The 27561-nt window shown below is 32.8% G+C and overlaps 2 protein-coding genes across 2 annotated transcripts; both read right to left on the reverse strand.

Annotated features, from left to right (window-relative positions):
• Positions 1-4664: 4664 nt before the first annotated feature.
• LOC132725837 (uncharacterized) lies at positions 4665-10700 on the reverse strand. The gene is made up of 4 exons (XM_060711020.1): positions 10532-10700; positions 7304-7345; positions 6346-6447; positions 4665-5930 (listed from the first exon to the last, which is right to left on the reverse strand). Exons 1-4 carry the CDS (start codon positions 10584-10586, stop codon positions 5749-5751), a joined length of 381 nt encoding a protein of 126 aa, XP_060567003.1. The 5' UTR covers positions 10587-10700; the 3' UTR covers positions 4665-5748.
• Positions 10701-14472: 3772 nt separating this feature from the next.
• LOC132725832 (uncharacterized) lies at positions 14473-26984 on the reverse strand. Its single transcript, XM_060711018.1, has 3 exons — positions 26806-26984; positions 26079-26216; positions 14473-15779 (listed from the first exon to the last, which is right to left on the reverse strand). Exons 1-3 carry the CDS (start codon positions 26861-26863, stop codon positions 15604-15606), a joined length of 372 nt encoding a protein of 123 aa, XP_060567001.1. The 5' UTR covers positions 26864-26984; the 3' UTR covers positions 14473-15603.
• Positions 26985-27561: the final 577 nt, after the last annotated feature.

The raw sequence follows: 27561 nt of genomic DNA on the forward strand, positions 1-27561 counted from the left end.
GGGTGTGAAGTTTGGGGTGTTGAAGATGTGAGTGTTGTGGATAAATTTCAATTAAAATACCTAAAGATAATTCTACAGTTGAAACAGAGTACTCCAAATGCTATGATTTATGGGGAGTTGGGTATTACCCCACTTTCAACACAAATTAAAAGTAGAGTTCTCAATTACTGGGGTAAAATAGTTAATTCTAAACATGATAAGATAGTCAGCATTCTATATAGAACAACTCATAATTTATATACTCTGAATAATATTAAATCAGATTGGGTCTGTTTTGTTCGAAATAATTTAAATGATCTTGGATTGTCGCATTTTTGGATAAATCAAAATGTGGAATCTCCTGCTTCATTCAAGAATACTGTTAACTTAAGATCATTTTATGCAAAATTGGAGAAGTACAATTAATAATTCCAGTAAATGTCTAAATTACAGGATTTATAAACAGGATTTTTGTTTTGAGCCATACCTCAGCAAGTTACCTATGAATTTAGCTTTAATTCTCTTTAAATTTAGAAGTATGAATCACAAACTTCCTATTGAAAAAGGAAAGTTTGATGATATTCCAAGAGAACTTAGAACTTGTAACCTATGTACCAGTAACTCTTTAAGCGACGAATTCCATTATCTTTTTGAATGTTCACATTTAGTCAATACAAGAAAGCTGTATCTTGATAAATATTTCTATGAACGTCCAAGTGCTTTAAAATCTGAAAAATTAATGAACCATAGTAATAAAGATATCCTTTTGAAACTTGCCATATTTTGCAAAAATATTATGTTATTATTTAAATAATGTTAGCTTATTAAATTATGTATTTTCTCTTTGTTTTTTTCTCGCAATGATTTTTGATTTTTCTCTCTCATCCTCCATTATCAGTCAATTATTACAGTAATTTTATTACATCATGGAGTTGTATGACCATTTATAATTTGCAATTTTGTAGTATTTTGTTTTTACATATTATTTGCCATTTTGTATTATTTTGTATGTATGTACTGTTTTATGTTGTCACATGCCCATATGGGCCCTGACGTATTCAAATAAACCTTGAAACCTTGAAACCTTCACACAGTGATCTCCCCTTAATTCTTCGGCGTAGGTCTCTGCCACCAAGGTCCCGATATAAGTGTAATTATAAAAGGAAGTAACCGCTGTAAGGAGTTTGGTCTCAACCCGGTACGGAATAAGACTCAACCCGTTGTAGTCTAGAAAGTAAATCTTTAAAAGAGGCCCAATTTAAGTCATCTCTAGTTAGATTGGTCATAATTAAAGTGTATTTATTGCATGTGTGTAGTTTTTGTGTGTCATATGATGAGTTTAAAAGTTGTTTTTTTGTGTATTCTCCAGGAACTCATTTGTTGGCGGAAGGATTAAAGATGTATCACCCACCAGCAGTAAACTGTGTTACAACAGAATGAAGATTTCTGAAAAAAAAAATAGATGGCTAACCTATTATATTTTGGGCCTCATTTGACTTAGATAGTGTTGATGTTTAAAGTTGAATACAGCATATAATTCATTAAGAACAGTTGAATCCAGAATTAAGCCTGAAATGTGACTGATTTACTATAGAACAAATAGTACGAAAATTCAACAGGCCGACACCTTGAATGCTGCTCGCCGTTATGCGATAGAGGTCCTCGAATCAATTATTTCAATATAACACTTTGGCAAACAGGCCAAATCGTCATTTTTTTGTTTGTTTACTTGGCCCTGTATGTATTGCGCATAGGTAAAACCGGGCTATAACAAGAGCGCGTGACTATGTTAACACATGGTTTTGGTCCCGTTATAACATGGGCAAAACAGGGAAAAATAGCCGATTTTATGCCATAATTTAGATTATAACATACTTTAAGGGCATGACTGGTGACATGTTCGGGGTCCGTACTCTTAGTGCCTGGAAGGGCGGATGGACCCTCATTAAGCACAAACTACATACATACATATTCGGAGATGTAAAATGCGGGGATGTAGGATGCGGGCATGCAGAATACATTATCTCTATATTAGAAGCTCGGCTTATTATTTTTAAGTTTGAATTTTATAATAATTTTTATAGTGCTATTTAGTAGTATATCAAAATTAATCATTGTATTGAAATATAGAATGACTGGACACATTTTTGATTCGTCTTATCGCTTACCTGGGTCGTAAAAATAGATAAATATGTGATTGTAAACATAGCTATGCAAATGAAATCATACAATATTAAACCAGCTTATCAGAAGTGAGTGACTTAGCTGTTCTTAATTGTGTATACGATCGAAGTCTGACCTGTACATTTATTTTAAATCCGCCAGAAAGTACATGCTATTGATTATTACAAAAATAGAGCAGATAAACAAAACAAATTTACACTGCTTTTGACAGATAAGTTTTGTTCTGTGCAGAAATCGTAGACTGAAAAAAAGATAAATAAATATAGCTATGTGATAAAAATAATAATAAGATAAAAAATCAAGAATAAAAAAGATAACAATATAAACAAACAACAAACGTAAACAAACAAATGAAACCTGTGACGGGCGTAGATTGCTTAGCAAAATTTAATAATTTTAATCTAAAAACAGCACATTGTTTGATAAAAAGGCATATATTTAGATATAACATTCAACTTCTATCATAATATACAATGTGATATGTAAAAACGAATAGCTGATAGTATTGTATTCTCACTCTCGCTATCTACATTATTATCGCGATGAGCCAGTGTGTTCAAATCAGTTATGTTGACTTCTATTCTGTTCTGTTCAATTGTGTCGCAAGGCATTATTATTAATATTATTGATTGTGTTATTCGTCAAATAAAAGTGACATTTAGGCGATTCAAAATTACATTTAGTCAAGTCTTGAATAAAATAACAATAAAATACAAAGTGACCGATATACAAATGTAATATAGTATTATGTTATTAATAAACAGAGTGGTATTTTGTGATGCATTATCTCTCTAGCCAGGTATAAAAACAACAACAACAACAACAACAACAACAACAGTAAAACTCTTGCTTCTCAATGTGGAATCTGTATTCGTATTCGGACCTTTCGTTGAATCGTGCGCCACATTTTTAAAATGAGCTGTATTTGAAGTAGATGTTACGTTGCTTTTTGTCGGATAGAACTCCTCATTAATCTGATAATAGCTGTCATGCATTCATTGAAATAAATACACATGATGACAAGATATAACGTTTCGATACAATATCAACCTGGTTTTCTGTTTGTCTGACAATTATTTATTATCCGTATTCCCGCCTGTTTCTATGTGTCTATTCGATTAGATAACTGTTTGTATCTCTGCTTGTCTACATGGTGGTATAAGCCCGTCTCTCTCTGTCTGCCATTGCGTAAAGCTATGGCATTTTAGATTGATAATTCTGAGATATTCTTAGTTTTATGTCAACATATGTCTATTTGGGTTTTTATTGTCTGCCCGTCTGCTATAAGTCATGAATTAGATTGCTACTAATCCTTTAAACGTATTAAAATCACGGCCACGATAACTACTACCTTTTGATAACGTGAGTTACTCCTTTTATAGGGCTGAATACATTCGTTAAATTTGTTTATTTGTACGTACTTCTTTGTGTGAAAATTCTGTATTTTAGGCCTACGTTTATTACATTTACTTTTTTTTATATTATTATCTTAATGAATGAATTAAACACCCAGAAAGTACGCACGCACGCACACGCACATACACTTTATGTGTGGCATACATCTGTTATACGTTTTTTCGCAAATCGTTATTAAAATGTTATTATATAGGAATTAACATATTAAGAAACATAGGAAATAACATAATACTTCATGTAATTGATTAATTCCCATGTCATTTTGATTTATTATACATGCGCATAGAAATAATTTGAGTAATATGATCATAATGAGCATAGTTATTAATAGCATAAAATATTTTATCGTTAAAGCACAGTTAATTGGTAAAACAATGGTTTCGTTGACCTCCCGTGCATCTAAATACTCATCACAAAGTTCGGCTTAGTGTTTTTTAGTGTATCACTGAATTCAAAATTTATAAGTCACCGTTTGGCAGATTATAACCTGTGAGGGTATGAATGGTGACATGTCCGGGGTCTGTACTCTCATTTAGCCTAAAATACGTACATACAATTGTTAAAACACGAAATTAAAGGCACAAAAAACGTGGCTATAAATCACGTCGCCATATTATCATTATCACGAAGTGTTTACTATTCATTCAATTATTTTTTTATGCAATAGATCTACTACTAACTGATTCTATATATGGACTGTTCGGACAAAGGTTCTGTATCAAATAGAAGGAGGTACAGTTTTGGGGAAACCTTTTGCTTCAAGTGCGCATTTCCAAAGTTTCAAGACGACAATTCAGTTTCAGATCAAAGTTTCGAGACGACAAACATGTACAAAATGGACGAACCTGAACAAACCAATATAAACAACGTTATGTCTTTGCATATTTAATAATCGTCATTGCTAGATTTTATTCGTTATTAAAATATAGATATCAGAAACACCAGACCGGTGTGCATATATATAAAAGTGAAAGTCAAGAATTACTTAATAGTCAATTCCTTTCAGGGGTTTTATCACACTCTGACTGTCTTAATGCTTTTAAGAACATTTTTAAATAGCAGTATATCAACTGTATTGTTTTGGCATAGTGAAATATAATCTGCGATAATGTATGTAAGAAATCTTTGTTCCGCCGCACTTTGGGGTCAAACGAACATGGGGGTCAAAAACGCAAATTAAACCACACATGGACATTGGGTTCCAAAGTTCTGAAAGTGCCAACCGTGTTCTGCCTAAAAAACTGAACAGGCTTAATCAAAACAAGCCTGCAAAATTTTCAGTTTTGTGCGTCCATTAGGGATTATTTATGTCTCTCTATCTTATGCATATCGAATGTCGATATATAAATACAAAATGTTCATTTCCACTGTCGAACTTTGCGCTATGGATACCGAATGCCCACCCCCTTTCGAACAACAAACGTGGCTCTTCAGCTTGTAGCTTATTGCCTATAGTTTCAATTCAAGAATTGGTAAGTGCTCAAATGTCTGGCTTTAAAGTGTATAAAGCTATATATCTCATTTCTGTTTGAATTTAAAAAAAGTATACTTCACAATTGCTTGTATGAAGTAAATATGGTTATTTATTGCCTTTATGCACAAAATCATTGATAAATAGATAAAAACGCTTTTTTAAATAGCAAAATAATATTTTGTTTCAGATTTTATTCTGTCTACGAACATCATTCATGTGTATTAAATAACATTACAACTTTTTTGGGATCTACCATTGAATTATGGAACCAATATAATTTTACTGTTGATAAATCTTATTAAATATTTGATACGATATACATTTATACCTAGGCTTTAAGAACTTTTTATTACTAGAATTCATTTTATTGATTTAATTCAATGACCCTTAATACCGGTCGTTTAACTGATGTTAAGATACTGAGCATAATTATGTACCTTTTAAGGTAAATTTACCCCTAAGTACGTGTTTGACTAGCTTGGACCCCAAAGTACGCCATGCACTCCAAAGTCATGGACCCCAAAGTTTGACTGACCCTTATGTGCTGTGTTACAAAGCTCTATTGCATCTCAAACGTTTTGTTAAGTATAAACAATTAACGAAAAATGACGAAAAAAGTTTTGTATGGTGCCAAGGAAAATCATGTCTTGTATACAATATCTACAAAATAGGTTTTTTAACCAACAAGCCTCGGATCAGTCAAAAATAATTGCTACACGTAGAAATATAAGACACGATATTAACAGCTCAAATAAAGGCATCCGTGTTTTAGAAGATTTATTGCAGTAGTCGGAATCGCACGCACACACTGTTATGTGGTTTCCTTCTGTATCACACTTTGTTATCAGACTGACATCTGAACAACCTTTTGAAATTACTGAAAAAATAAATGAACATAATGAAAATTCAGCAGATATTGTAGTAATTATTCAGATAAATATAGTCAAAAATAGGAAAAAGCACCCAAAATTGAAACAAGAAATGGTCGCTTTTGATTGATTTTTGTATTCATATTTAAATCGTTATTTATATCACTGCAATGGAAACTAGATCGTTGTCTTCAAAATAAATCAAAACGGTCTAAGCCGACAAATAAGTTTGATATGAAGTTAAACAAAATCAAGTAAGCACTTTTTATGCTTGTTTTAATATACCCGAGTTGTGAACTTGTGACAGGGTAAAACCTCTCTAACAGGGACTGCAATTCCGTTTATCAACTAAAGTACTTGAAATATATAGCAATTTGTATTAACTTATTTACTTATACATCATTATGAAAATGAGTGACTTACCGTTATACTTTACAGATTTAACACAAGAGCCTGGACAGGAATGAATTGTCGGGTGAGTGTCGGGTTCGGGACATCGTTGACAATGCATACATTGTATTGACTCTATAAATAGTACATAAAAATGTAATTCAAGATATTTTTATCTATTTACCTCCAACAGTTCATAATCAGTTTCTTTATCAAAAAGTGTAACTCATTTAGATTAATAATATCTGTCATATGTTGTGTTTCGGACCGGAATATCCGTCCCGAGGGGACCCGCCATGAGTCTTGCCGAGTTACCGCCTGTGGGCGGGTTCCCGAGGGGCGGATATTCCGATCCGAACCGCAAACATATGTCAGATATTTTTTCTCGCATATTCTGCCATATTATTTCATATTTAAAATGGTTTACCTCAATATGATATATGTTCATGGAAATAAAAGTCATTTCATCCATAACTATTTTCTTACAATAGCGTGTGAACTTACAACTTAAATTACAACGGCGAAATTACATCATCCTAAGCAGACATTTCCCTTCTTAAACGACGTCAAAATTTTTAACACGGATCATTCATAAAGTGAGCTAAAATAACGTTGTTGTTTGGCACGCGATTCATCTGGCATCCCCCATGCCAGATGAAATTTCCGGCATGGGTAAAACTCACGGAAACGCCAGTCTGCTATGCAAGAAAAGTTAAGACAATTATGGTAAAACAGTCATTGTTTATGACAGAACGATGCATAAACAGTTATGAAAATCTATCAAAATGTTCATAACATAACAATACGATTTTGAATCGAAAATGTTTAATTTACTTAGTATCAATGTTTAGAAAAAAATTGATAAAATAAAGGCTCGGCAAAATCCAGTTTCTGTTTTATTAACTACTCTTTCAGTAGGACTCACAAGTTAATAAATTAATGATGACTATTTCTATAGGATAGTCTCTGTTATTTGTGGAACAACTTATACCTTGCCCTTTTGATGACGCGGGTACTGTAGTTACATCGAATCCTTTTGATGTTGGCGTCGAATGGTCAAGCAATGGAAGAAATGAAAAAGACATACAAAAAATAGCTGTTAAAGGGCAATCGGTAGCATTATCTTATAAATCTAAATCGGTAAGATGTCGGTCATTATCTGTGTGCCTTATAAGCAGCAGTTTTGTGGATATTTTCCACAATTGAAGTGGATTTGATCTTGGTGTCTTAGTTGGGTACATGGAACACTGAATCGAGCAGTATTATAAATGGGCAGAGTAGTTTTCTTAGTCATAGCCTAATAGATCTAGATCTACAAAACATTATTGTCGAGAAAAGTTTAATTTCAAATTATTTTTGTACAATGATTGATGAAATGAACATAAGGCATTATTTAGCCTAATTTAAAGAAGTATTCTCTACACCGTTGACATTTGACTGTGATGATCCATGGATCTACCGCCCAGCTATTAATTTAGCTATGTCCTAATCTCGCTATAATGTTAAATTATTCGCGGTGTTTTAGTTATGTTGTTGATGATGATGATGATTATGATTGTGATGAAAACCTTACATTATTTTTAGAGGGATCTATGATAAATATTATAAATAATCTAGCTACAAGTATGTGCACTTTCGCTATTTTCGACGGCAAGCAATAAACTTGTTAACTGGTGCAAATTTTTCTTTACGATTTCTGAAATAACCTTAAGCTATAGTGACTCATTCCCAACAACGATTGATAGAAAGATCTTTTGAACACCTTCTTGTATTTTGGAAAATTTTGGTGTTAAACATTTCCACAATGTCAATAATGTACTCAAGGTATTACTTTCCGTTGTTTATTAAAGGAAAATCATTCAAAACAGTTTTGTCTTGGCTTTGGTATAATACCCAACTTTGGTTCCTGTTTATATAGAATAAGTAACATCAATCGGAACACCTCAACTATTATATAGGGTTAACGCACGTTTTTCCGTGTTATAACGTCTGCAGGGTCCCGAGGAACGGTTGGTGCCCGAGCCCGGTAGGGCGAGGGCTCCAACAGTTTCGAGGGACTCTGCAGACTTTATAACACGAAATAAACGTGCGTTGACGCTATTATAGCATAACATTTTAAAACAGATTCATGATGTCTATTCAATACAAAACACATACATTAAATCCTCTTGCTTTGACGGTATTTATCCAATTCTACATGTTTTACGTATGCGTTTTATTTTTCCGGGCCAATATTTTGGGAAATACAAATGCTCAGAACCGAAGGAAATTTCAAATTTTAATTGATTTAACAAAGCTTAACATTGCAGATTTATTAACTCAATAAATCAACATTAAATTACTCTACCCAAGACAAAACATGACCCTCAGAAATCTTTAGAATTATTTCAGATTGACGGTAGAAAAAAAAATCAGTGACATCAGAGTCGTTTTTTTTTCAAGCACACAAGTTTATAAAAAACAACAAAAAAAAAACAACAAAAAAAAAACAAAAAACAAACAAACAAAAAACAGACAGTACTGTATAGTAAATATTATTCTCTCAAAAAAATATAAAGAGCATTTATCAATATAAACATCAATAAAACAACATTTTCTCACATTCATTTTGTGTTTTCTTGTTTTGTAAGTTTAATCGGAGGGTGAAACTGAATGACATATATTTGTTTACATTGACAACGGGCCGTTTCTTAGAAAGGGCGACAACCAAGAATCGCGGCAATGTCTATACGCCGTATTTCCGGCAAAGTTACTTGAATGCTGCCCGCCGTTATGCGAGTGAGGCCCTCGAATCAATAATTTCAATATATAACAAGAGCGCATGACTGGCAAACAAGGCCAAATCGTCAATTTTTTGTTTACTGGCACGGGGGAGGAAGTGTTACACGAGGGATGGAGTTCTTATAATAACTTGTCAAGGAGTTTTTGTGATAACTGTCACGGAGTTCGTTGGAAAACTATTGTATATACTGCAAAACACTCGCCAAAAATGGTAATTTTCATCGTTAAAAAGTGAGTTTAAGGTACTTAATTAATCTTTAATGATTAAGCTTGCCTTGTATATTGCATTATGTGTCAAAAACTAATTCATAGTCCATTATTCATCGCCTCATGCTTAAAATCTGGTAGTTTAGAGTAAAATTTCCAAATCATTTTCCCTTTCGCAAGTATTGGCCTGTTTATTTCAAGTCTTCATCCTTGCCATACAAAATTACCTAATGATAATGCAAAATTCAAAACATAAAGCCCCGGCTAACAAATTTATACCCGATTTTTCAAATGTTCTAGAGTTCTTGTGATAACTCAAAATATGTCCTGGAGCTCTTATGATAACTTTTGTTACTGCCAATGTGTTTCTTGTGCTAAATCAAGGCACGTTTTAGCGTTTTTTATTATTCAGTAAGGTTGTAAATCATTACGAAATGTAGAACGCTCATTTTTACATGCCATACTCGTTTCTGCTTCCCAGAACTAATTTCGCGCTACAGTGTCATTGTTGTTGCTCATTTATTTGTGAAAAATTGACTTTTTTTATGAATGAAGAATTGAAAGAATAGAATTGTTTGAAGAGCATTGATCAATTATTATCTAGAACATACTGTTCCAAAAATTTATATAGTTTGTTCCATTTGCTTGTTTTTATTTGGTGTCATTTGTTTGAAGGAACAAGAAATGTTTTACAAGATTTTTGTATAACTAGGTTTATGTCTATACCAATAACTGATGTACAAAATTTAAGATTATTCGTTCACTCCGTTTCCCAGAAAAAATCAATTTTATTGTGCAAATTGGCCCGAATGAAATAAAACCGTTTTCACTCATATCGGACAAAAAACGCATAAAATCGATTATCAATTCAATACCGTGTATATTTATATTATCATCTATTGCTTGGTTTCAAATTTAAGTGTACCAGTTGCTTTCAGAAAGAATTTCAAAATTTATTATTTTAGGCTATTAGACCTCAGTGGAGTTCCTTTAAAATTGTTTTGTTGTTGTATATAGCTATGGTAATATCAGCATATAAAACCAGTCTCATGACATATATTTCACCGAAATAATATCAGATCACCTTATCAAATATAAACGAAAAAAAAATCGTTTCTAAACGTATCTTAAATTAAGGGGTAATGTTAAAAAAGCATAAAGACAAAATAATCAAGAATTAAAATATAAAAATTAGATATCATATCAAAAAAAGTTTCTTTTGAATACTTACCACTGTTAACAGATGAAATAAAACCCAAAACGAACACTAAAAGTAAATATTTCATTTTAGAAGATATAGTTTCAGAAACCTCCTGAATAAAATGACATAACAATCTAAAATAACTAAGTTTTTAAATTAATCAGTTGAAAGATAAAGAAGGTGATTTCCATACGTTGTAAATGTAATAATATTGGAAAACTGTACACATAACAGCTGGATAGGGCAAAACATTTGGACGTCAAGCAGTTCGATTAGATCAAATTTATAAATGATCACATACGTTTGCTGATAAGAGACCATGAAAAGTTGTTTTTTTTTGTATATAAAAGTAAGCACAGGAAAACCCAACTTCAGAAATGACAAAATATTACTGATAACAAAGGAGAGTAAGGGAAGTTAAAATGTATAAAGTATAAATTGTTGTATCTGCAATGAAGTCATTAGTTTGTCATATACGGTCGTCATCAAAACTACATAAAAGAAATGTAGATGTTGCTTTTTGTCGGCGAGAAATCCTCATTAATCTGATTTTAGCTGTCATGCATTATTCATTATAATAAATACACACGATGCCAAGATAAAGTTTCGATAAATATATACCTTTTTCTGTTTGTCTGACAATAATTTATTATCCCGCTTCTATGTATCTATTCGATTAGAATACAGTTTGTTTCTCTCTTCTTCTCTACCTGGCTGTATAATTCCGTTTCTCTGTGTCTATCATGGCATTTTAGGTTGATCTTCTTAGTGTTATGTCAACATATGTATATTTGGGTTATCCCCTTTCAAAATTCCATTTTGTACTTCAAATAGCATAATATAAAAATTGACATAATAAAAAAAAATAAGTTATAACATCATACGTCATGTAATCGAAAAATTTCCACGTACTTTTGATTTATTACACGTGCGCATAGAAATAATTTGATTAATACGATCATAATAAACATAATTATTAACATCATAAAATGTCTAATTTTCAAAATTATAGCACAATTAGGTCTTATTTGCCTCCCGTGTAAACATCACAAAAATCGACTAGCATACACATGTAGCATCATTCAGTGAATTAATGAATTCATAATATATAAGTCATCTTTTGACAGATCAAAGGCATGAATGGTGACTGATCCGGGGTCCGTACTCTCAATGCCTACAAAGGCGGTTGGACAGTCATACATATAATAGATAAAGACGGGCATCAGAGAGAAAAGGAACGCTGCTATAAACCACGTGCCTTAAACATCCTTACATGTTTCTATTATCACCAAGTATTTACTGTTCATTCTGGAAAGCCATGGCTGTCTGATATTGTTCTTTTTCAATTTATGTAACCATTTGGATAATATATAAGTTCACTTCGACTATATATGAATTGAAAACACCGTCTTATTTAACCGGAATACATTATATTAATCCACAGTTACGAATATTGAAACCATACGTCAGTGTAATGAAACCGGTTTAGCAGTATATAGTTGGATTTTTCTCATATATATGACTTTCCAATTTCTTCAATATATGGTACAAAAGTAACAATGTTGGAAACCAGAGGGTCATTATATGAAACCGAATTATCCAATATATATAATTCATTTTTCAATATATTTGAAACCCATATGTTTCAATTTATGGAAACCAAAGTAGAATATATAAGTTGGTTATTACTTATATGATACCAATTCTTCAATACTATCGGTACACAAAGTAGCCATATAACTGGAAAACCAGATGTCCTGATATGGAAACCAAATTATCAATATATTAATTCATTTTTACCAATATATGAAACCAATTTATCAATGTATGGAACCAAAGTAGCAATATTATGAGTTGGTTATTACATTTATATGATACTCAATTCTTCAATATATGGTACCCAAAATAGCCATATATGGAACCAGATGTCCTGATATGAAACCGTAATTATCAATATATTAATTCATTTTTACAATATATAAAACCAATTTATCAATGTATGGAACCAAAGTAGCAATATATGACTTGAATATTACTTTATATGATACCAGTTATTCAATATATGGTACCAAAGAAGCCATATATGGAACCAGATGCCCTTATATGAAACCGAATTATCAATATATTATGTCATAAATTCATTTGTACAATATATGAAACCATTTTATTAATGTATGGAACCAAAGTAGCAGTATATAAGTTGATGTTACATCCTGTGATAGCAATTTTTCTTATATGGAACCAAAATAGCCTATTTTCAAGTCAAAAAGTCAAAGGCCGAGGTCACTGTGTACTGTTATTACAATGCATGCACTTTTTCATAAAATCACTTATTATTTGACGGGTTATTTTTAATCTTTGTGAGTAGATTAACCTTGTTGTGTCCTACTGGCCATGCCCATTTTTGATCAAAGGTAATGGTCTAGATGAACTTATTTTTGAATATTGTTTTGTTAATGGTCAGTACGACTCAGTAGCTTAAATTATGACATACAACTCGATACATATATAACGAAAAGTTTTGCCTGCGCAGCCCATTTTAAGTGAGTGTGACGTTAAATTCAAATATTTCCTTATTTAGAAAATGTTGCAGTATGCAATCAGTGAAGCTCGCTGTGTCTTTTGACAGCTTCAACAAGGAATCTTGGCGGCGAAACTGTAATACCGGTGCAAGGATAGAATACAGCCTTTAAAAAAGTCCCGTCAATATAATGACATTTTGGTTCCATATATTGCTACTTTGGTATCCATATATTGAAGAACTTGTATCATATAATGTGAAAATCAACATATATATTGCTACTTCGGTTACATACATTGATAAACTGGTTTCATATATTGTAAAATTGATTTAATATATTGATAATTTGGTTTCATATAAGGACACCTGGCTCCATTCATTGCTACTTTGGTTCCATACATTGATAAAATGGTTTCATATATTGTAAAAATGAATTAATATATTGATATTTCGGTTTCATATAAGGGCATCTGGTTCCATACATGACTTACTTGGATCCATATATTGAAGATCTGGTATCATATAATGTGATAATCAACTTACATATTGATACTTCGGCTCCATACATTGATAAAATGGTTTCATATATTGTAAAAAATGAATTAATATATTGATAATTCGGTTTCCTATAAGGACATCTGGTTCCATACATTGCTACTTTGGTACCATATATTGAAGACCTGGTATCATATAATGTGATAATCAACTAATATATTGATACTTTGGTTCAATACATGGATGAAATGGTTTCATATATTGTAAAAATGAATTAATATATTGATAATTTGGTTTCATATAAGGACCTCTGGTTCCATACATTGTTACTTTTGTACCATATATTGAAGAATTGTATTGAAAAAATCAACTTATATATTGCTAACTTGGTTTCATACACTGACGGTATGGTTTCATATATTGTAAATGTGGATTAATATAATGGATTCCGGTTAAATAAGAAGGTGTTTTCAAGTCATATATAGTCGAAGTGAACTTATATATTATCCAAATGGTTAAATAAATTGAAAAAAGAACAATATCAGACAGCCATGGCTTTCCATAATATGATTCTTTTCATCCTTTTTCGTTCACTTGGACGCAACAGATCTACTACCATCTTTTCCTAAAGATATAGATTGTTCGGTCAAATTAAGGGTCTGTTTATAAACAGTTACAAGGAAATCAATCGCTTGAAGTATCTAAGTATGTATTCCTAAAAATCCAAGACGACCATCATAATTATACAAATGGGCGGACCTGACCAAACAAATATAGACAACGTTATTGCATATTAAATAGTCATCATTGTTAGATTCGGTATTGAAGTATAAATATCAAAAACAACAGAATGATGTATACGTTGAAAGACAAGAATTACTTAATTATAGTCATTTCCTTTCAGGGATTTCCATCATCACATTAACTGTCTTAATGCTTTTAAGAAAAATCGTAATAAGCAATATAGCAGCTTTATTTGTTTGTTATATATACAGCGAAATATAAACTTCCACAGTGTATGTTTGTTACGCCGCACTTTTAGGGTCAAACGAACCTTGGGTCAAAATCGTGAAATGAATTACAAAGTGCGTTAATATGCTACATATTAACACACATTAACACACATTAACACACATAGGTTCCAAAGTTCTGAAGGGGTCAACTAATTCTGCTTTAATACTGAGTTCCAACTTATTTTTTATACTGCAACTTTGAAATATCTAAGGTGATAAAAATGCAATAAATTAATGTTACTTAGTCGCCTTTAAATTCTGATATAGCGGAAATATTATATTTATGAATAAATTGAACTATGGATACCGAATGTCGAACTGCACGGCAAACCGATTGTCAATCTTTGCATTCCGAATGTCGATTAAACCGTTGCTAGGGGGCGTGGACGGTAACTTTCACTTTCAAATACCGTCCATGAACAAGCTCAATCAAACTGTCCATTTTTTGCACATCGAATTTATAAAAATAAAAAATATCACGATATTCATTTCGAATGTTGGACAATGCATCTCGAGTATCGAGCTATGGATACCGAATGTCAAACACGGTACGTATTCGAAAAAAAAGAAAGGATATGCAAACCGATTGTGCTTCCCCCACCAACAACAAATGTAGCTCTTTAGCGTGTACTAGTTCGTTACCTATAGTGGCAATTAATTGCAACGTAAAGGAATTGGTAAGTGCTCCAATATATGGCTTTAAGATCTTCTTATCAATGATCATTCACTTTTATTGACTAATTTTGTTGTCCCAAAATGTTTGTAGTTTGACTGATTTTAAAACTAAATATGTATTTGTGTAAAGCTGTTTGGGGTCAGAATGTGTCCCCAAAGTGCGTGTTTGACCGGACAGGACTACAAAGTACGTACATTACTTTGAAATCGGACCTCAAAGTGTATTTGACCCTAAGTGCTTTGTAACAAAGCTCTAAACATTTTGTACAGAACAAATAATTAAAGAAAGAAAATGCGAAAAAAAAACAAAAAAACACGTTCATCTGGCAATTAGAATAAATCGACTTCAAGTCTGGTATAAATTGAACCAAAAGGTCATGTAACCCATAATGCTCGGATCAGTTTATAACTGCTACAAGTAGAAATATAATACAAGATGTAAACAGCCCATATAAAGTCATCCGTGTTTCAGAAGATCTGTTACATTTGTCTGAATCGCACGCACACACTGTAAGATCGCCTTGTCGTTCACATTTTGATATCAGACTGATATTTGAACAACCTTTTGTAATTTCTGAAATATAAATGACCATAGTAAATGTTCTGCAGATATTACACAAATACCTTTTTAAAATACGACATTTCAATTGTAAGGGAAGTTGCATTTCGCGCATGCGTTCTGTGTAGGGCAAAAACAAAAAAACAAAACAAAAAAACAAAAAAGAATATATTTTATCAGTATCACTTTCAAACAATTTAATGTGACCTGAAAAATAAACCATTAGTTTAGAACAGTTTATTTTGACAAATAACCGGTAAAGGTGTAAGAAGGTCTCCTAGTGGCATTATTAAAGTACTGCTCTTTTAAATTAGAGGCCATAAAATCGAAGTTTATTGGCAATGCTATCTTTCTATTCCTATACATAAACGCTTGATTAAGTTAAATAAAACAAGCTATGTCACCTGAAAACATTAATTTTGGGATGACTTAAAGCTCTTAATACGTAAAACGATAATTTATATAGAACATATGTGAGAACGTATGCGGGACTAATAATTCAATGGTCAAAAAGCGCATGCACAATTCCTCTGTTTAAAGTATCATTAGACGACATTTTCATAAGTAATTTAAATTGAAAAACGTTAAAGATAACTTTTTTTACTCCTTATTTTACATAATATTTCACAATAATTATTGGTACTGGTTATGTGGATTGTCAAGGCGGTAGATAAATGTAGTATTTTGTGTATTCTCCATGACCTCATTTGTTGGCAGAATGATTAAAGGTGTACTACCCGCCAGCAGTCGAGAGATTTTTAAAAAGGTTGAAATTCAACAGTGCTATAACAGAATAAAGAGATCTGAAAGATAGAACATGATATTTTGGGGTTCATTTGACTTAGATAGTGCTGATGTTTAAAGTCGGAGACAGTACATAATTCATGAATAACAATGGTCTCAAGAATTAAGCCTCAAATGTGATTAATTTACTATAGAACATCTAGTACGAAATTTCAGTGGGCCGAGACCAAGATCTGGAATGAGACAAATGGAATTTCCCAGGAAATACTTAATCGATATGAATCGAATTTCATCTTATTATTGTGTTTGGGGGTAGGAAACAGGATAAATAAGGAAAACTGACAGGTTTAAATATTTTGAATTTTATTTTGAAATTTAAATTTTGACTTTTCAAATTGGAACAAATGTTGTTATTGTTATCTCTCCTTCAAATTTAGATGTCTGTCAATCTGTCAATGAGCAGGGAGAATGGTTCAGAACTTTGCATGTACTATTAATTACATTTTGTTGGTTTAAAATACTTGGAAAATAAATTTGAAAATAGAAACATGAAATTCAGTTTATAAACTGATAACTTTATTTTTTGTACCCTGTGTTTATCTACATAAGTTATAGCTTATTTGCATTGTTCTAAAGATTTATATAGACAATGATTATTTCAGAGAAGTAAAATGTGTATTGTAAGGAATAAGGGTGTGTGTGCTTTCAGACTTGCTACTTTGTCAAAAAATAGTGATTTCCAAGCCCAATAGGGGCCCAATAAGCACGGGCCATAGGATTCCAACAAAGCACCAAAGTAGCATATTGCTCACTTGGACACCACATAAGATGACTGTAATGATTTTTCAGGAAAGGATTTATGCTGTAGTAATCAATATATCAATATTAATCATTGTCTTTTAATTCAATGAAGCAGAACTGACAAATGAACTGAACGAATATGTTTCTCACTTTTGGTGATAAACACATTTTCAGTGTAGTGAAATTTAGTTTTGCTGTTGTCAGAGACACGTAAAGTATAGTCCTTATCTAATCCTGGTTCAGATGTATGGATAAACTCCTACAGCTCGATTTGGCAGCAGCTTTGTCAGGACACATAGAGAAGGTAATAACTTAGTTTGAAACTCCAAATGCTTGTGCAATATTTGGTTGAGGCTTTGATGTATATCAGGTGAACGTTTCTCTGATTTTAACTATTTTAAGACTCCTCAATGTTTCGATGGAGACAGTATTATGCTATCTCTTTAGTTTAAACAAAGTTTATTTCAAACAATGATAAACATGTGCGAATACCTTTACAATATGTACGAGGGACGGTCAGAAAATATCCGGACTTTTCATGCTCCTCTCTTTCCACGTGCAGCTATATACACACATTATATTTTGGTGGAAACTACATTCATTCGCCAATAACGTTGTCAGTTTATTTTCAATAATAGTTGTGCATACACAGTATTTTGCCCTCTGATATATGATAGGTGTTTCGTCTATCATGGACTCTTTGTTAGAGGAACAACGCTCTGTAATAAAGTTTCTGGTTACAGAAGGTGAAAAGCCCTGCCACATCTTTCAGAGGCTTAAAAAAGATTTTCTGATAAATGTGTATCACGTTCAACCTTCTACAACTGGGTTTCTCAGTTTCGTGAAGGCAGAACAAGTGTTTGTGACAGGCCTAGAATTGGGCGGCCTGCTGAGGCGTTGACCCCAACAATGGTAGCAAATGTTAAAGCTTTTGTCAACAAAAATCGTCGAGTAACTTTGGAGGAGGTAGCCAACAAGTTTAGCATCGGTAAGGCATCGGCACACAAGATTTTACACGAAAACCTAGGTATAAACAAGGTAAGTGCCAGGTGGGTGCCTAGACAGCTGTCCGCAGATCAAAAGGCAACCAGAGTAACCAATGCAAAAGAACATTTAAGTCGTTTTAATCGTGAAGGAGATAAGTTTTTGAACCGCACTACCACTGGAGATGAGATGTGGGTTCATTATTCCGAACCTGAGACAAGAGCTCAGTCAAAGCAGTATAAAAGGAGCTGATTCCCCACCTCCTAAAAGTTTAAGCTGTCTCCTTCGGCTGGCAAAGTCATGCTTGTTGCCTTTTGGGATTCACGAGGAATGATACTTACTCATTTCATGAAAAAAGGTCAAACTGTCACCGCTTAGTACTATTCGGAAGTAATTCTGAAAAATCTCAGAGAAAAGCTGAAGCAAATGCGTCCCAGGTTAGCACAGAAAAATGTCCTCCTTCTTCACGATAACGCCCCCTCCCATACCGCCGCAGCTACAGTGGAGGTTATCTATGGAGGGCGTTCGTTGCCAAAATTCCAGACATGTAAAGTGTTCCTTTTTAAAATGACTTTTGAAAATGCGAACTTGTATGCCTACCATTTTTATTGTATACCTCTTAATTCAATCTTTTAATTGAAGGTTACCGCCTTTATATAACAAGTTTACATATATATCGTAACAAGTGACCTAACATCTAAAACGACAACAAATTTACAAGTTCGTATCTTCCATTGCATGCAATACATATGCATGTTTGCACACTTATAGATCTGAAATATACAAATGAAACGTAAAACTCGAATACGGAATATAGAGTTTAAGAAAACGTGTTACCAGTTGTAGAACTACAAGAGTACGTTAACACAGTAACATGTTTAAAATGACAAAAGTAGATTCACAAAGTTAAACGATTTTAAGTCAAGCATAACGCCCCGCCCCTCTCGGAGTATTTACGACTTCTATTGCGGACAGGTATAAAACGGCGCCTCTCCCATATTTTTAAATAAAACTGAAGGACAACATACGGCATTTTTCATAACATATATATGTTACATTTGTTACAAAAGTTTTGTCACTAGCAACATCACTTGAAAATTGCTGATTTTACCATTTATGATGAAGATAACTTATGCATTACCTTATTATTTAACATCGTGTTCTTATCAGTTACAAATTATTTATCATTTTAGTGATTAGCCTGTCCGTGCTCTGCCTAGTGCCCTGTCCTGTGTTTTGTTTTGGGTCCGCCTGGGCTTCTTGCCACTTGTTCTTGTTGCTGGGTCATGTGGGGTTGCGTTCATTGAGCGCCGCCTTTCCTTGTTGATCTTGTTTATCATATATTCCTGAGAAACATCGGCAATTTGGAAATTTTTAGGGGAAACAATGACCAACTTCAAGGGAGTAATTTTATTGATAATGTAAAAAACCATCCTATATTCTTATTGGTATCATTGAAAAATGTATTGGCACAAATTTCATTTTCAACAAAAACTATGCAAGTATATTTTAAAGCGGCCACCGAGATTTCCTTTCCGAAATCAAGAAAATACTTATCCGTAGCACATATGTACAATCTTTAATAAGGTATTTTCAGTATGAATAAAAACTTTTTGCACTTGTTCATTATCCCTCATGTACAGACTCAATCAAACCGAGTCTGCAATTATTCTTATGTAATTTTGTAGTGATTAATGCTTCCGAGGGATCACTTTGTTTCCAGATTGTTATACTTCACAACAGCAGGTGTTAAGTGCCGTGTGGCAGTTGTAAAAAGTTGCCCCGTACTTCACTTTAGTGTTGTTATATTTTTCTGGTCTTTCGGGATCATTGATGCCAGCGCTATTAAGTGTTGAGAATTGAGTACCGTTCAAGCCGGTGCTAGGGGGCGTGAGGCATGTTGCACTTGTTCATTATCCTTCATGTGCAGACTCAATCAAACCGAATCTGCAATTGTTATGTAATTTTGTTGTGATTAATGCATCCGAAGGATCACTTTGTTTCCAGATTTTTAATATACTTGTTCAAAACTTATGGTCTTAACTTCATTCAATATTCATTTTCCTTTTTGAATAAAGTATCTAAAGGAAGCGACGTTATTTTTTTCCGAATATATGAATGTGGATTTAAGAGAAAAAAAAATAAACAACGATAAGTTAGAAACAAAATTTTTAATACTTCTACGTAATTAATTTTCATTTTTAAGGCATCACTAGAAAGTTCATTAAGGATTCTTAAGCACTATTAAGTGTTGAGAATTGAGTACCGCTCAATCCGGTGCTAGGGGGCGTGAGGGATTTTGCACTTATTCATTATCTCTCATGTACAGACTCAATCAAACCGAGTCTGCAATTCTTATGTCATTTTGTTGTGATTAATGCTTCCGAGGGATCACTTTGTTTCCAGAATTTTTTACTTGAGTCTAAAATTATCAACGCCGCCTTTCCTTGATGATCTTGTTTATCATATTCTACAATTATCAAAATTGACCAAGAAATCAAAAAAGTAAGTAGGGGGCGCCATGTTTCTCTTACTGAATTTCAGAGTGTGTTTTGTTTTTTTTACTTGGGGATCATATGCCGTTTTTCATTGTATGGCACTTATGTGTCACATTGAAGGTTCCATGATAATCGCCATATTAACACATCTGCGGATGTTTCAAAATTCAAAATTGTACCAGTTCATGTTGAATTTTGTTTAAGCCGGTGCTAGGGGGCGTGGACGATAACTTGCTTTTTCCATTACCGTCCATGAGCAGGCTCAATCAAACCGGGCCTGCAACATTCTCAATTTTGTCGTTTTGAGCGTTCTTTAGGGATTCTTATTTTCTCTATTTTACAGAAAGTAACATGATAAACTTTTTAACGAAAAGTTAATTCATTTTGATTTAATTCATTTTTATTTTGAGGCATTATATAATTATATATCATAAATCGTATTAAGCACACTTTTATTTCAATCCAAAATTATCAAAATATATTACGAAATAAAAAAAAGTTTGAAGGGAACGCCGTGTTTTTCTTACCAATTCGAGAGTGTTATTTACATCAAGTAAAAAAACAAAACATTCAATACATCTATTTAATTCTTTTTTATTTCCGAGGCACTCATAGAAAGCTTATGGAGTATCAGTAATCTTTCATTTGATACCAATAATATTGGACTTTTTATAGAAATAAAAAAGTTAGAATGGACGCCGTGTTTTCCTTCACTTTATTGAGAAATAGGAGAGAGGCGACGGGTATTATACCTGTCCGTACATTTCCGAGATAGAAGATCGTAAATACTCAGAGAGGGGCGGGGCGTCATGCATGACTTAAAATCGTTTAACTTTGTGAATCTACTTTTGCCATTTTAAACATGTAACTGTGTAAATGTACTGTTGTAGTTCTACGACTGGAAACACGTTTTATTAAATTATATTTTCTGCATTCGAGTTTTACATTTCATTTGTGTTTTTCAGGTACAGATATATATCTACAAGTGTGTAAACATGCTTATGTATTATATGCAATGGTAGATACGAACTTGTTAATGTGTGTTAGGTCAGTTGTTAAGATTTACATGTAAACTTGTTATTTAAAAGCGGGTGCCTTCAAATAAAAGATTGGATTAAGAGGCATATCATTTGCTGTGCACGAATGCAATCAAAAATGCTAGACATACATGTTCGCATTTTCAAAAGTAGTTTTCAAAAGGAACACATTACATGTCTGGAATTTTGGCAACGATCGCCCTCCATAGTTATCAACTCTTACAAATGGCAATTGTTGTCTCACCCTCCTTATAGCCCAGACCTCGCCCCCCTGTGACTTTTATTTGTTTCCAGAACTGAAAAAAATTGCTTGCAAGAAAGAAATATAAGACCAGGGCAGCTTTGATATCTGCTGTTACACAGTACCTAAAACATAGGTCTACGTCATGGTTCACAGCGGAAATACAAAAGCTCCCACGAAGTGCGAAGACGTAGGTGGAGAATAGTAGTGAAGCTAGCTATTGTTCATAAGATCTTATTTTTTAAGAATATAAAAATTAAATAGAATTAGAAAAAAGGTTCGGATAGGTCAAGGTGGGAAAAATTATTTTGTGAAACTAAGCTCATGTAGATCGTTTGCTTTCACGTATATTATATACATGAACTGCTTGAACAATTTTAAAATTAATATAATGGCTCAGATTCTGGTCTCCATTTATTAAGGAGTGAAGTGTTATAGTTCAGAAGTTAGAAACAGCATCAAATAGTTTAAGTCTGATATCATAGAAGTTACACTTAAAAAACAAGTGATGGTTACTTTCCAGGAGTCCACATTGACACTTTGGTGTGAAGGACATTTTTTTTAATAAATGATGGTTGTGAGAGCTACATTCTGTTCGGAGCATGACTTGCCATGTTCTTTCACCAATGTAATATTTGAGGCATTTTTATAATACCTTTTACAGCATGCCCACTCAATTTGAAATGTAGGGGTACATGTACCCCGTCATTGAAAATTGGGGGTACATTTCAAAATCTGGGGGTAAGAACATTTTAGTCAACATGATATTAATGAACAGCAGCTGTTTCACTTAGTATTACTACCCACTAACACAGACACGAACCATCATTAAAGTAAAAAATTAACACCCATTCTCAGGGTATTTTGTTTTAGCCCATACACTTTCCCATAAAAAAAAATTTTTTGTATATCAAAATTATGTACATGTAATTTTTTTAAAAAACCCCCTTGTTTTTTTTTTCATTTATAAAATCGTAAATCAAAATTAAAAGGGTAATTTTAAAAAAATCAAGTGACTAATTTTTTGCTGATCATTGAGAAAAAAATATTTTTTGGCATTGTAAATCAAAAATTTTTTTTCTAAAGAAGTAAGTACATCAAGACTGAAAAAATATTAAAAACTCCTGAATGTTTAAAACAGCATGAAATTGTCCCGGTTAGCTGCCCCTTTAAATTGGTAATGATTGACTTTTAGTTATATCTTTTTTGAGCGCAGACGATTTTATTTTGGTAGCCCCCGCTTAAAATTTTTTGCGTGCATTTTTTTTTTAAAACCAAGGGTAATGGACCATTGGTTTAAAAGGGGTAATTTTTTTTTACCCTTTGGGTAATTCTGGGCTTTTTTAAAAAATACCCCCATAAAAAATTTTCGTAATTTCCTCGATTTATGTGGGACTAAGGGGAAAAAAATATTTGTGAGCCCATTCTCATTTGTAAAAAAAAATTTTTTTGTGAGTCTTTTTTGATTTTTGGGGGGTTTAAAAAGTCTTTCCTTTAATTCAGAAGAATAAATTATGGCCCGAAAACATACGGGGGGATTCGTGTTGAATTTTTATCAAGCTCAAATTTTTCATATTGTGTACAGTTGATCCAGACTACATCTGCATATTCAATAACATTTTTATGAATGAAAGATATATAACATTTAGTGATCTTCTGTCTAATGTAAATTTAAGTTTTCTCATGAAATGAATTCTTTTCCGAAAAGTAAGGCCAAGATATTTATGACTATTTACTGAGGAGATAGGCCGATCATGCATTAGAAGTGGCAGATGATAAGGCTTATCTGTTTTGCGTGATATAATCATAGTTTCCGATTTAGAAGGGTTGAATGTGACAAACCAATTATCAGCACAACTTGAAATTTTGTCGATATCAGATTGAAGAGTCGCCGCGGCAGTTATTGGATAGTCAACAATTATGTACGAACTAGTATCAGCGACTTGAGTTTAAATCGTCAACAATATCATAAATGTTTACCAAAAAAAACAGAGGCCCAAGAATAGATCCTTGAGAAACTCCTAAATTTACAGTTGACCAATTAGAATGAGCTCCTGGAAGAACGACACATTGACGTCGGTTGGAAAGATAATTAGAGAACCAGTTCAATAATTTTTCATTTAATCCAGCATTTTTTTAATTTATAGAGAAGACCATCATGCCATACCCTGTCGGAAGCTTAACTTATATCAAAACATACTGTTCTTACTTCTAATCCATCATCGAGAGCCTTACAAAGGGGTATTATATATTTAATGTAGCTGATTCCCCCACTGTTTTTGAGTCTCCCTGGTGAAAGGCAAACTGTACAGAAGAGAAAGAAATTTGTTATCACGAAAAAAGTTAAAAACATACTAAAATATAATACGCTCAAGGACCTTTTCTGTAACAATAAAGTAAAGATATTGGTCGATAATAAGTTCGGTAATGAGGGATCACATTTCTTAAAGACTGGACCTACATTTTGTATATTTTCTACATAAGGGGTACCGTACTACATTGAAGAGATTGATTGATTAGAGAAACAAAGATAAACGTTTTTAAGAACAGATGTTGTTTCTCGTAGTATTCTTTTACTGATTCCATCTGGTCCTGAAAGCTTTGTTTGTTTTTCAAAGAGCCTAGAGCGTCTTCCACATTTTGAGGGGGATATGTAACACGTTTCTAGTTGTTTCCTGGAGATTGGCAACGGTTTCTTAGGAAGACCAGTGTGTTTAGTTGTTAAAGATTTTGCAAAAAAAGGAATTCATTCAGAGTATTTGCTTTCCGAAAATGAATCAAAACAAGTTCACATGTAGCAGAATTTAATAGAGGATTGAATAGTTTGTTTTTTCAGGCGGATAGATGAAATCTTTAAAAGAGTTTCCACCAGTTTTTTGGTGTTAGAGTTTTTCATTTTAGTGTATCAGCCATTTTTTAGAAAATAGTTTTGCTTTGCAGTGTGAATCAGAGATACTACTTCATTTCGTAATGTTTGAATTTAAGCTTGTTGAGAGAATTTTGTGTTAATTGGCTCTATTGTAGTATTTCTTACATTTAGTAATTTTCTTTTTTGTAAGTGACGATATCCATGGTTTGTTTATTATTTAATTATTTATTCTTATGTAGTGGTTTGCCTGCCCGTGCTCTGCCTTATGCCCTGTCCTATTTTTCTTTGGGGTCCTCCTGGGCTCCTTGCCGCTGGCGCTTGTTGCTGGGTCGGGTGGGGCTGCGTTCATTGAACGCCGCCTTTCCTTGTCGATCTTGTTTATCATATTTTGTTATTTGGTTTTACATTTGTTTCGTGTTGGAATAGACTGCTTTGCAAGTTTTAGTATATTGTTTGTAAATGCGGAAGTGTAGTTGTTGGTATCGTTATCCTTATATTGCTCCCAACCTGTAGCAGAAATGTTGTCTCTAAGTAAATTATAGTCACCTTTGTCATACAGCCATACAAGACGCTTGAAAGACTTAACACATGGTTTTGATTCTGGTCTACAACTGGTTCACCTACCTAAGATTATATTACATTTTGACTACTAGATACTAGGATGAGTTCAAGTTTAGATAAAAGATGACTCTGTATAGTGGGTAGGTTTAGAAATAATTTGCTCAAGATTAAATTGCATACAGATAGAGTTTAATGTTCTTGCCATTTGTGGATTCGTTTCATTAAAATATAAGTCACCAGTCACAATAATGCCTGATATACCAGTATCAAGGGCTAGGCCGATAGATTCTTCAATTTGATTAATATTGTAAGTACCTGGGTTGGGTGGACGATTAAAGACTGCAAAAAGAATACGTTTTGAATGAGACGGCATGATTTCAATCCAAATACATTCTAATCCTCTGGGTTCAAAGTGTTATCTTCGTTTATAGTGAAGGTTTCTTTTTGAAGAATTATTTGTGTGAGAATTGGCTGATCTGACTTTGTCAGAAGACAAAGTACATGTTGTTTCTTACTTGAAATATATGACAATATATATTTACTGATATCAATCAAATGTAATAAAAATGATTGACTTACTGTTATCTTTAATAGATTTAACACACGAGCCTTCACAGGAAACATACATGTACATGTATGATGACAGGTAATGTTCGTCTTCGTATTCGGGACACCATTCACATTGCCTACATTTAAATGATGATACTCCTCCTATCTCTATAAATATTACACACAATTGTTATTCAAAATATGTTTATCCATTTACGTCGAACAATTCATAATCTTATAAAGGATTTAACATACTTTATTATCAAAGTGTAATTCATTTAGAAAGTGTAATTCATTTAGATAAGCTAAGACGATGATCGTTAAACATTCAATGTTAATGACAGACCGAAGCATAAACAATTATGCAAACTTTATACAATATATGTAATATAACAATACGATTTTGAATTGAAAATGTTTAATTTACTTGGTATAACAAATGTGATGAAATAAAGGATTGTCAATTCCATTTTCTCTTTTATTAACCACTGTTTGATTATGACTCACACGTTGATAAAATTATTAAACTGTATATATTTGCAGAAATATCAGTATGACAAAGTTCGAAACATCAATAACATGACAATTGGTTAACCGAGACAATACTAGATAACCTTTTCAAATATATCTGTTAACCATATTTTCTAAAGGTCTCTTTAATTAATGCAGAATGTTAAAAATCATCATGGCAAAATAACCAAGAATTAAAATATAGAAATTAAATATCATATGAAAAAAGTTTCGTTCCAATACTCACCATTATAAACAGATGAAATTAAAGCCAAACCAAACAATAAAGGTAATAAATATTTCATTTTAGCAGATATTGTTCCAAAAACTTCCTGAATAAAATGACAAAAAATCTGAAATAACTAAGTTTTTAAAGTAATCAGTTGAAAGATAAAGTAGGTATTTTCATACGTAATAAATGTAATGATATTGGAAAACTGTACACACAACAACTGGATAGGGAAAAAGTATTTGCACTTCAAGCATTTCGATTAGATCAAATTGTTAATTTTCATTGAGTTTGCTGATAAGAGCCCACGAAAAGTGTGTTGTGTATAAAAAGAATTAAGTATTGGAAATCTAAACTTCAGAAATGACAAAATAATACTGATAGCAAAGGAGAGCAAGGGAAGTTACAACTGTATAAAGTATAAATTGTTGTGTCTGCAATGAATCATTATGTTGTGACTCTTGGTGGTAGTGTTAGGTTATCCTGCGGATCACGGCTGTAAGCCACTCAGACTCTATCAGAGCACAGTTCAGCCGCAGCATCGATCCTGGGCAGGCTGTCAAGCAGTTTACTCGTACAAGTGCCTATACTATGCAATGAACTGATAACTACTAGCGCGAGAGATACAGGGCGAAAAGTATTTTATGGTATGATCACTCTCCCCCGATTCATAGTCAAGCGAGCTACTTATTGTGAGATACGAATAAGAATTGAATGGCATTGTCTGTTTGAGTATATTTATCCGGCAATGTTACGACCGCAACCCCATCGGCT

The sequence above is a fragment of the Ruditapes philippinarum genome, unplaced genomic scaffold, assembly GCF_026571515.1.
Source record: "Ruditapes philippinarum isolate M1 unplaced genomic scaffold, ASM2657151v2 ctg5211_1_1_1_1, whole genome shotgun sequence".
NCBI lineage: Eukaryota > Metazoa > Mollusca > Bivalvia > Venerida > Veneridae > Ruditapes > Ruditapes philippinarum.